Source organism: Leptidea sinapis, chromosome 1 (genome assembly GCF_905404315.1).
Source record: "Leptidea sinapis chromosome 1, ilLepSina1.1, whole genome shotgun sequence".
Taxonomy (NCBI): Eukaryota; Metazoa; Arthropoda; class Insecta; order Lepidoptera; family Pieridae; genus Leptidea; species Leptidea sinapis.
Genome location: NC_066265.1, coordinates 32,313,829 through 32,326,799, shown reverse-complemented (window position 1 = coordinate 32,326,799; position 12,971 = coordinate 32,313,829). Strand labels below are relative to the sequence as shown.

Here is a 12,971-nt window from a genome sequence, read left to right as displayed (position 1 = left end):
TAGTCAACTTCGCAGTCACGCGATAAGTTCCGTGTTTTTTTAAGTAAATAGGTAAGTAGTTTGCTATAGTATATATATTATAGCATTATTATTATATTATTTAGCGAAGTTGATTTCTATGCATGTCCCTTCAGATCCACTCCAAGCTGTGGTCGTTTTTATCCATTTCTGGGCCACTATGCCATATTTGCATAATAATAATAATAATATTGACACACTTTTTACACAAATAATCTTGCCCCAAGTTAAGCATATACGAGCTGTGTTATGGGTTACAAGACAATGATATATTTAATACAATATACTTACTTAAACATACATAAATTCATATCAACATACATAAATTCATATCAACATACATAAATACATTTTTAAACATCCATGACTCGGAAACAAACATCCATATTCATCATATAAATGCTTGCACCTACCGGGATTCGAACACGGGACCTCTAGCTTAGTAGGTAGGATCGCTAACCACTCGACTATACATATATAGGTCATCACAATGGAACTACAGTTAATCTAAGACTAATAAGAAAAGGGATTTTATTTTTATTTAACTTAGCTTATACCTACTTCATTAGACTATGTGTCAACCATTATTGTGTTTCTGTTGAAGTTCACCGTAGCTAGTGAAATTACTGGACTAATGAGACTTACCCCCTTGTTCTTAATGGTCCGCTTACTTTAAACAGCCGCTTAGGAGTGTTTTTTTTTCATTCTGACTTAGGTCAATAAAAGAAGACAGAGTGAGAATTAGCAATGCTGTAAGTTAGCAGACTATTATGAATAAGGGGGTTATTCTTTATACATGAAAATTTCGTGTCACATTTTTTATCCGCGATGAAATCCTTAACTAAGTACTGAACTGATTTTGATCAAATTTTGCACACTTTGTGCAGTTTGATCCAACTTGAACGTGTGGATAATTTCTATTTCTATTCGTGTATTTTTTAATTTTATTTCTGTTTGAATATTTCTATCACCGTTTATCATAGTTTCTTCAAACATGATTTATATTAAATATACAAATTCAAAAACATTCACACATAAATATTAATTTTAGCGAAATATAAATAGATATATTCTTGTACATTATAAAACATTATACTGAGCTGTGTTTATGTAGTTATCGGACTAAATCTTTGATGTTACAAAAAGGACAGGCAGCGCAATTTACATAACTCATAATCAGGTGTCGGGACACTTGTTAGTCGTCACAATTATACGAAAACTTCGCACCAACCTTCGGCTCATCAAAAAAGAACATTTCGTAGAACAATTTTAAGTGAAAATGTTTCCATTCATAAAACAAATATGGTATAAAGTAATTGAATTAATAGGCTACTTAAGAGATACCGACCGAACAGGTCTAACTCAAGTTTTTGTTAGTCACGTTATTGAAGAACCGCCGTATCTTTAACACGATCAAGAGTTGCTCTCATTAATATAGGATGCTAAAAAGTTGTTTAAATTACCTGACTATAATTACAAACCCGACAGTGTCAATCAGAGTGATTGGAACAATAAGTAAGCATTTAAAATATAGAATCTTGAATTATTGAAATGTCAGAATTAATAATTAATATTTAACGTTCAAATTTATTTTAAACTTGACAACAATCCTCTTTTTAAACATTTAATAAGTGAGTCGAATATGTGAGTATTGATAAAATATAAGTATGGACATTTATGACTTTCTTGATATTTTCGGTAAAATCTTCGAAAACCGAAATAAAATATATGGATCCTTTAATATCGAAAACTTCTGTTAGAAACAAAAGTGAGGCGATTTTTGGCATTGTTTGTGGCAGAATTGTGGAGCAGTTCCCTTACTTAAAATATGGAGGAAAGCGAAACTACTCTGTACTTGTGAATGGACGCTGCTCTCGGTGGCTGGTCGATCCTATCATAGAGATGCTGCTAAATGTGGTAATAAAAATATTATCTCTCCAGATTAAGAAAAACGTGCTTCATGGTACAACTCAGTTGAACGAACATATCTAGGATCTATGTAGGTATTATGCGTCAATCGGACGGTTGGCTAAGTGGTGGTAAAGCGCTGGGAAGTATCCCTGGGGTTCAAATTCCACTTTGTCCATACATTTTAATAAATAATTATTAAACTTTTATTTATTTACAGAATGTGTAAGTTGATGCAATTACAAAATTTACAATTGTTTTGAGTTTGTGTACGATTTATTTCGATTTCTTTTTCTAACCATGTCGAAACGTAAATGCAGTGTAACCACTCACTTTCGAATGAGTATTTTTGTGGCACCACTTTGAATAAGACACTAGACTAAAATGCTGAAGTTAAATGGTAGACTACTAGATAAGACAATGCATACCTTACTTATTTCCAAACACTTGCGAATCTTTGTTTAGAGCTACGAGTATACCTACACTTCGTATTTTAATTAGTAGTGCTCTTTATTTGTGAGCATTTATTTATTATTATTCGTATATTTATTCGTCTTCTTTTTAGAATTTTTATTTAAAATCTTCTTTTAAGAAGTCTTTTTTGAATATTTGTATATTCAGAGCTAAGCTTATCATCATTAAAGGTGATATTTTTGCACCAGTAAGTGTCGAGCGATTACTTTAGGCGGGCTCTATAGCGGGCTCTTCATTATTCCCGTTTCTTTTTCAACAGTCTCAGTGAATACTAGCATTAACATCATCGACTGACAGTCTTCATAGTTTTAACAATATGTGACCGCTCCGACTGAAGATTATAACTTTGACACAAGAAGACAATTAAAAACAAATATCGTAATACAGTTCTTTTATACGGTAAAGGTACTAAAGAAAATTAATAACACAGTAAAAGATGGCAGTGCAGCGATTATATGTATGAAATTGTTTGTATGTAGATAATATTAAACAATAAATCGAAATGAGAAGATTTTGGAATTTTAAGTTCTGCGTTCAGAATATAGTTACTTAATAGTCCAAAGGTATGAACCAGAAAAAGGTTCCGTCGTTCATCGAACACGCGAGGTAAAAGAAAACCGTCTTGAGTGCGCGCTTTCCGAACGTACGGTCTCGTGCAAAACTGGCTATAATATAAGCCGTGTTAGGCGCATGCAGTCTCTGTTCGTTTTCACGTTTAACTTAGCGCTCGATGCTGGCTCAGTCTCAAAGTGGCTCGGTAGTCTCAAGCAAAAAATGTATAGACTTAGGCAGCCTCCCGCGGCAAACGTCTGAGGCTTCCTCGCGAGGCTGTTCACTCAGTCAGTACCCGGCTACTGATAAACACTTTATCATCGCAGTCGTGTATATGTAAATATTTAAATCATATTTCTCAAGCATGGCAAATAGAAAGAATAAATTTGCATTGAATTAAATTATTTTATCAAAAGATTAGCGTAGGCTGGCTTATGATAAAAATGTGTACCCCCAAAACCTGATCTGACAAGTTTGTTGTTATTCATATAAATAACTTTAACAGTTGGTGGGCCTACTATGGGATCCAAGACTTACTAATGTAATAAATATTATAAATGTTAAAGTTAGTATGAATGAGGTATTTCGATAAAATTTGGCACACTCACTTTTATTTCAGAAACGAGTGTACGGCTCACTCTCTTCTAACACCAAAGGAATCACATTTATAAAGGGTCAAATAAACTGCTTATAACTCTCGTAACAGTAACTCGTAATAAGCTCAAACTGGACAAAAATAGGCACATGGTTTGAGGTATTTCTGCTTCATCAGTAGAACAGATTGATGATAATATTTTCAATAGAATCCTTGGAGTTTTTACACACGTCAAACATATAACTGTGGAAGGCTCCTTTGCACAGGATGCCGGCTAGATTATGGTTACAACAACGGAGCCTATTTCTGCCGTGAAGCAGTAATGTGTAAGCATTACTGTGTTTCGGTCGGAAAGGCGCCTTAGCTAGTGAATATACTGGGCAAATGAGACTTAACATCTTAAGTCTCAAGGTGACGAGCGCAGTTGTAGTGCCGCTCTGAATTTTCTAGGTTTTTCAAGAATCCTGAGCGGCACTGCATTGTAATGGGCGGGGCGTATCAATTACAATCAGCTGAACGTCCTGCTCGTCTCGTCCCTTATTATACAAAATATATATATATATATAACACGAGCCGTATTTTTGCTTCAGGGGTTAAAATAAATATTTAAGTAAATATTTCAATATCTATTATTTATGTTTACATTGGCTGATAATAAAATAAATCCTAAATCTTCGTTACAAGGTATTTAATATATTTAGTTTAGTTATAATGATATCAACCATATATGATTTTAATGTAATGTAATCTTATATATAAAATTCTCGTGTCACAATGTAAGTTACCTTACTCCTCCGAAACGGCTTTACTGATTTTTACCAAATTTTATATGCATATTCAGTAGGTCTGAGAATCGGCTGCTATCTATTTTTCATACCCCTAACTGATAAGGGTTGTTCACCCTTAACATTTTATTTTTATTTTTGACAATTTTTTTATTTTCATTTTATTATGATTCAGCATTAAAAAATACATACAAATTGAAATTTTCACCCGTCTATCAACACCTACTTTTGTATCGCGATTTTTATATTATTCTGTTACATCCACCATATAGGGTTGCAAGATGGGAATCGAATACAATAATTGTAGTACGATATATTAGGTAGGTATGAGAATCGGTTGCATCAAAATTTTAATAATTGATTTTTTTTAATATGTTATATGGCAATTCGACTTTTTCTGGGTCAGCTAGTACAATATAAAATAAAAGAAAATCTCATAACTCTCTAGTGATTTTTAAACTAATTATAATCATATATGTGAAAACTAGTAAATGGCTTTTTGTTATACAAAAAGATGTCAACATAGCTATATATATCTGTAAGTTTTCCTAATAAATAAATAATTAATAAAATTAGAAAATTTTATATTGTTATGTAGTATGAGTATGCGATTACGTGAATGATGGACTTAATTATATCATGTTGGTACACCGAATGGTCATTTTAAGATATAAATTTTGTTGAAGGTAAAATAACTGATAAGAAACTCCCAGCACATCTTTTAAATAATAAAATTGCGTAGCCTACTTAACATAATAGTATACAATCTTAGGTATCCTGCGCAGAACCAGTCAAGAACCATACGTTATTATCTTCTATATAATTTGGTAAACTAAAATAACAAAGTAATTTATAACAAAAAAAAATTTAAAACCTTAGGCGTCCGCCAGCAATCATCGACATATTTTTCAACCATTTACAAAAATGTGACGAAATGAGCATGTCGTTAACTTGATGGTGAGAGATACGCGCCGCCAATTATAATGCATTGCCGCTCGTCATCTTGAAACATGTAGAATTTTTTATTCATTGACGAGATCTGTTCTTAAGGTTACACTTCACGCTGTGAAGAGCAGTAAGAAGCTGTGCACTCAGGCACACACACTCCGTTATAACAAAATATTTATAATGAAAATGAGCGGGTAATATTTTATAAACTGGCCATTGGGCATATGGATATTTTGAGAAAAGTATTGTTCTAAATATAATTGAACTCCTTAAGTTGTTTACACCAAAAGATACGTTTAAATTACTGTTGAAATATGGAAGTTTTCACGCCCATAAATTTCAACACATTATTTTTTTAAATATTTTGTTTCCATAATAAAAGGCTAGATAATAATATATATGATGACAACTAAATATTACTCATAATATGACATATAATATAATAATAATGAGACAAGTAAATATTAGTTTCATTTTCAACGTACACCGTCAATCAGGGTGATCGATCAATCGCCATACTACATTTGAATGAACGACTAGCGCAACCTTAAGCCAATATCTATAATATTACGTATATTACATATACATTACACATAGTACTATAGTTTGTAGCCAAGCCTGTGATCTTGTGAAGTTTGGAAACGATCGGATAAACATTTTGTACGTAAGATCGCCATAGCTAAATTAATAATAATTATAAAATATCTGGAATAGGAAAATTACTGAAAGTTTTAAAAAATAATAAATTAAAATAATAATTTTATCTAACATTTCTCTCTTGACCTCATATGGAATTTCGCGCATACATAATCGCGGGAACAAGTTACATACAAACATTGATTTTTGTGTTAACCATTTGGACTCGAAAACGGCAGAACCGATTTTGACGAAATTTTCGGCCTTTTAGTTTAGCCCAGAAGCAGTACAATATCCGTTTCGCGGAGAATTCGTTTACATCGCACTGCCCCGAAACTCTTCAATATTTTGAGATGTTTTTTACGGGAGTAAGTGATTACCCCCATGTTATGACGGAATGTAACTGATTTCTTACGGAACCAGGTAAGGCGTAGCCTAATGTGATCCCTTTATACGCAAACCCTTTATACCGGATCAAAATAACTTGAAGCGCACGGCCCCGAGTAAGTAGAATATCTTCCTTACTAGTGTTGACTCACGTAGTATCTACGAACAAAATATCTTCTATCGATATTTTTTGTTCGTAGCTTCGCTAACATCGAATCTATTAACTAGAGTACCTTTTCTTATTCATACGTTTTTATTATAATTTTCTAGCTTTTTTAATTAATGTAATATTCCAGACTCACGTAGTTATTGTTGCCGGATCTCTGCTCCGCTCACTTGTGTCACCTGTTTATCGCAAAGATGTTCTACTTATACGTTTTTACTTACTTCACAGGAACACAACATTACAAATACACCACTGCGTTGCGGTAGAAATAGGTATTATATTGCCCGGACATACATATTTTTTCTAATGCTACTAATATTCGCCTTATTCTTCCAAGTATGTGATCAAATACTACACGCCATAACTTACTCGTAATTCCTTATCTCAGCAATTAAAATACCTTGGTAAATTTCCTCATAGTTGTCTGGATATTTGGGCCATGAGTGAATGACAGACAGATACATTTACATTGTACAATTTATGGATTATAATTATACGAGAGAGCGTCCGTGACTTCCACGTAATATTTCAATTAATTTTACTTTTTTCTTTGCAATCCAATTACAATTAAATAATCAGTAAATATTATGGGAAGCATGAAGCCGCATTCAAGTCAGTCAAAAAACAAAAAATACTAATTTTTTTTTTGGCTTCGCTTACAAGATACTCGTTACTTAATAAAAACCATATTAGTATAAAACATTCCAATTTTCCACTAAACCAGAACCGTGAAAATTTAATTCCTTTTTTTGTACGAGTATTATACTAATGATAAGAAGTGTGGAATTGTTATTCTATGTCTGAAATACTGAAGCTGTAGGGATTTATATAATGTCCTGTGCATCGACGATGAGAACCAAGCTTCTTTGATGATACACGAAAGAGTTCTAGTGGCAATTTTCAATTCTCGCGGTATTTTTGAAGTGAAAACTTCTGTAGCCGCGTTGGACACTTATTGGTAGGAGAAAATCTTATGGAACCCATAAGATTTTCATCATCACCGACAGCTCATGATAAATAATTAAAAATATAAAAATAAATATAATATATAGTTAGACATTTAGGTGAAATCTAGAGAGTTCGTGTCACCGAAATGCTTTCAGCAGTATATCTGTAGCTATACAGCTGCCGTATTACGCAATTGTTTTAAATCTTCGTATTTATTTCGGCATTTGAAAATGTTGTATTACTTATTTATTTTCTAATATTTAACCTCTGCAATGCATCACGCAATTAGTATTTCACAGTGGCTTGGTCGTTTTCTTACCACCGTGGTAAAACAGATTTCTAGTTGTTCAATAAAATATTCAACGTGGATTTTGAAATTAAAAATTTTATAATTTTAATGTCGATAGATGTGAAAACCACATTCATGTTAATAGTTTTCATTCAAACATTATGAAATTTAAAATTTGAATACTAAAAAATCCAAGCTTTCATTTCTATCGGCAGTCTCTACAACTGGCAATTTTTTTTTCTTATAGCATTTCTGACCTTATCACCATAAACATGTAATGGGTAGGGCGTATCAATTACCATCAGCTGAACGTCCTGCTCGTCTTGTCCCTTATTTTTATTAAAAAAAAATAACAGCCTATTTCGTTCTAACGTCTTGAGCAGAGGACGTGTTGGTTTATCTACATACCACTGCCTAGTTTGAAGTTTCTTATAAATGACCTAAACCCTCGAAACCCTCTGAACCCACGAAAGTGGGTTCCACTTCGTTTAAAGCAATTCACCCTTTCCATTATTGTGATAAACCTCGAAAAGAAAGTGTGACACAAAACTTAAGCTTCTTTTGCGTAACAAACTAAAAATCCTCAAAAATTATGATTCCACGAGCTATTTTACTTTTGTAGAAAAAATAAAAGTTTGAAGTTAAAGTTATAATTTGTTGTTCTTTTGATTTATAACACAGGTTTTACAGGAATGCATTTTATGGATATTTTCTATTGGTTTTATTGATGTTTTGGTCATAGTTTTGCAGAAAAGTGACATGAAAACACTTGAGAAGTGACAGGAATCGAATGTTTTGGCCTTGTAAATAAATATAAAGGGCGTGCCCTTTGAAATTTTTCAGCTCGAATTGAACAACTCGTTCATGCGATATTATTTATAAATATGTCCAGTATTATTAAATAAAGTAATTGTTGCAAAGCTACAAACAGCAATAGATAAAATGTCACACTAAAATAATGCATATCTGTTATACAAAGGTAACGCCTACATAAAACCTAATTATATAAAAGGCTTAAGTATAAAATTGCCGTTTTGGCGTACTTTGGATTAAAATAAAACCTTATTGTCGCGACATTCCATTTCAAATGAAGGTTTTTTCACGAACATTCTAGATAAAAAATGAACAAAGTTGGATTGTTTAACTTTCAATTATTTTTCATTCGACTTTAAAAGTAGTAATTAGTTTAAAACATTGAAAATATAATTTTCAATTAAAGTATTTTTGGGATACGAGCTCTAGCGTGGAACGAATGCAGTAGAAATGGGTGCCCCATGGTCTGCAGAGTGAAGCACTCGATAAAACTTGCCTTACCATGTTGAACTGGCACAGAAATAAACAGTCTTTGGGGCGAACTGTGACGTGTAATTAAAAGTGGATTCAATACAATTCTTACTCATAGAATGGTGACGGTTTCTGTTTGGTGAACACATTATGGTATAATTCACTACAGGCAGCTTCCTTTTTTTATGGTAAGGAAGGACAAACAAGAGTACAGGTCACCGCCGCCGCCCATATTCTCTTGCAACACCAGAGGAATCACAGGAGCGTTGCCGGCCTTTAAGGAAGGTTTACGCGCTTTTTTTGAAGGTCCATGTACCACACAAATATTGTACAACCGAATGTGGAAGAATGTTCCTTGAAAACCGCACTGTGGAGAACCACCATACATCCAGATGGTGGGGATGATATCCTAATTTGTGGCGTGTTATGAGAAGGTGGGATTGGGCGGCAGGAATCAAGTGAAACAGTTCTTCGGAACACACCCCGTGATACATGCGATAGAAGACATACAATGAATCGAAGTCTCTAAGGAACACAGAGCACTGGGTCCCCGACAATTCCTTAAATCCAGTTAAGCAATAACAGTCAATTTAACTGAACTTCAAAAAACGTCGGTGAAAGTCAGCAGCCCCTTTTACGCCGATCTTTACCATTACTGTTCCATGGTAATGCAAGTCGACCTCACACGGCTCGAATAACCGTCTTAACCCTACAGGACCGTCCTTCCCGTAAAATTTTGTTCAGAAAAATGAAAAGCTGACATTGTCGTAAGGACATACAAGTAACATTACCGTGTTTGATTCCCGGTTCCAACAGGCTATTATTTTAATATCTAAATCTATGAACGAAGTTTAAATTGATTTTTAATTATTATCACATTAATAAAGTCTTCATTGAGTAAAAGGTTAGATCTACAATATTTAAGACACTTCCCCTCCAGTGACATAGCCGTGGAACACCCTGTATATAGATTATACTATGCTCAAATAAATTTATTTTACCCCGAAAAATAATGTTTGAGTTTAAGACCCCTAATATCATGTTGATTCGATCGTCGAAGCCTTGAACTCTTTTATATTTCATTTATTACATATATAATAAAAACATGAAAATAAATTATGAATAATTTCGGCGAGTTAAAAATCAAAGTAAATGACTACAATAATTACATTAATTGATAGGTACTTGCAAGCCACTTTCAACAATCATTTATATTGAACTTTATATTATATTATTACTTTTGATTTGTTCCGTCGTTTCAGTTGTATATATTTAATTGTGTATAGTTTTTAAGTCTCTTTATGAAAAAACTAAGCCAACAAATAAAATGCTTTAATATTGCTTTAATTACATAAAGCTTAAATTACTGATAGAATATCTACGTAAGTGGTTAAAATTAACATGATATTTATAGTTCCGTTTAATACGCAACATCATACGGCATTCCTCATGGACTCATTCTTGGACCCACGCTATTCTTAGTGTATTTAAACGACCTTACAAACTTAAATCTAAAAAAGGTCAAGTCTACTCCTATACCGACGATACTGTTTTGCTATTTCATGGAGTAAATTGGGCTGAGATGTTTTCCGGAGAACGGACTGCTATAGCAGCTGTTCTGTACTAATAAGTAGGTTCTGTATAATGCAGTGTTGGTAGGCCCCCCAACAAGATGAGCCGAGGACTAATCGTCGTGGAGATCTTAAGGGAGGCCTTTGTCCAGCAGTGGATCTTCCGGTTGATGATGATGATGAAGTACAGAACTGGCTTACAATTAATTTGCTTACCGTAAATCTATTAAAATAAATAATATTATATTTTCTATAAAATATTCTACTCAACCGAAGAAAAATCTTACAATAACTGCTCAAACATGTAAAATGACTGATATAGAAAACTGTTTCTATCCTTATCTTAAAAGAGTAAACACCACTAGATACCTGATGACAATGTTTGACAAAAACCTATTTTATCCTCTATAATATCCTCAGTTAAATCTAGTTTCAAACAGAGCTAGAAAGCCAATCTGGGTCTTCAGACGTCTACGAAATATTTGTGATATATAACTTTTTAAGTATATTTATATCACTTTGATAAAGTCAATCCTTCTATATTGTATATAAATCTGTGGCACATTGGGTAAAAAAATTAACGAGCTGTGGCATATTCAATTTCAATTATTGAGCGTTGAACGAGTACAGAAGGCAATAATTATATAGTAAATTAAAGTCGTTTGTGCAATACAAAAAGAAAATACAATTATAACAATATGCGAACCTATTATCAGTAAGAAAACTTTATAATATAATACAATGCATACTACAGGTACATACATAAAATAAAACCTTTAGATTTCTCTTTTCTGAATAACCGAAATCGAAATACAATAGTAAAATCTAAAGCCACAAGAACTAAATTTGCCTGTAAAAAATATATCGCTCATTCTTCTAAATTAAAGGTACAATACAGCGAATAAAACCATAAATATTTAAACAAAGATATCTAGGGAACGTATACTAGTATTTTACAAAATGAATGTAATAAAATCTCTTGACCAAAAACTTATTAAAATAATAAAAAATTAAGAGTATATGTGCTTAAGAAATAATAATAACAAAATAATTTAATTTTGGTTTTTAAATGGTAAATTTAAAAGTAACAGTACAGCTGTTACTGTTTAAAAAAATAACGAAATATTGACACTTTCTGATTTCCCCGTTAAAAAAATTAACATAAATATTATAAATTGCTTTAGTTCATACGATAGTGTTGAAGTTGCTTCGTGAATATTGTTTGTAAGTTATTAGTAAAAAAGCTATGTTTATAAGGTTTAATTAATTTAATAGTAATAGTTAATAGATTTTAGATTAGATTACTTAATTTTGTTTTCATAATTTGTCAGCATGTTATACCCGGTGGAAAGAGTGGGCTTCCCTAACACGTGTATCAGCTGTCACTGTCCGAAACACACCCGCATTGAATAAGTGTTTTACATTGCTGCTTATTGACAAAGAATATTTTAAAGAGCTGGAACAAATGCGGCAATGTACAGTCAAAGCTTATTATGGTGCAATTTGTGGCATGTTCCATATTTCAGCTTTATTTTTATATGACTTTATTTGTCTATATGTAAATAGTGTCACTGACCTAAAGGCGTAAAAAAATAAATCACTTTGCAACATTAGTGTTCTAATCCACATTTATATTGTTATATAATTTATCTTTAATAAAGTAGATAAATACATTTTAATTAACATTGGTTATTTATTGGTAATTTATTATTAAGTAAGAATAGATCCATAATATATTATATAAAATTGTAAGTATTACACAATATTTAGAAATATAATATTCGATTTAGACTAAAAACTTATTAAATATTAAGCTCAATTGAATAGAATTTTAAATTTTTTATTTTGCATTAGAAATCTAAATTAAAATCTAATCATATTGTCAACTATTTTCCATTATTCATTAAGAATTCAAACATCTCCTTACTTTAGTTTTATATTTCATAAAACAACCGAAATATTAATGAGACAATTCGTTCAAAACGTGTTTATTAGTTATCACTCACCTGAGACTCCGTGTAATCCGCCCTGGATGTGTCAGAATTGCTCGCAGATTGTCCCGAGCTCTCGTTAACTGTTTTACTCATCTTGAATTAATATCTCAATAAACGCGCACTTCGGAAATGTTACAGCACATGGTAACGTGAGTATACCGCGCCTTACGAGCTCGCGACCGTGGAGTTAACCGAGGAATGCCCAATGCCCATGCCCGTAGACGTGCTCCACTACTAAAACGCACTACGCAGACATTTGAGAGGGACAGAGTCAATCGTAGACGAGCACAGAGTAATAAACTATAACTATAAAGTATACGCGAAGTAAAATTTTCCAAATTTAAAACTTTTTGTCTTTATCTTACCTTTGTCGCAACATAATTACCTTCATGACAGGGAGACGTATTTTTGTACTT

At 32.5% G+C, this 12,971-nt stretch overlaps 1 protein-coding gene across 1 annotated transcript in view; it reads right to left on the bottom strand.

Moving 5' to 3' along the window:
• The window catches only part of LOC126979343 (protein scarlet), an 84,645-nt gene extending 71,898 nt beyond the window's left edge, over nt 1-12,747 (bottom strand). The window contains exon 1 of the mRNA XM_050828619.1: nt 12,568-12,747. Coding sequence (XP_050684576.1) covers nt 12,568-12,648 — 81 coding nt within the window. The 5' untranslated portion in view covers nt 12,649-12,747. The remainder of the gene's footprint in view (nt 1-12,567) is intronic.
• Between the last annotated feature and the right edge of the window lie 224 nt (nt 12,748-12,971).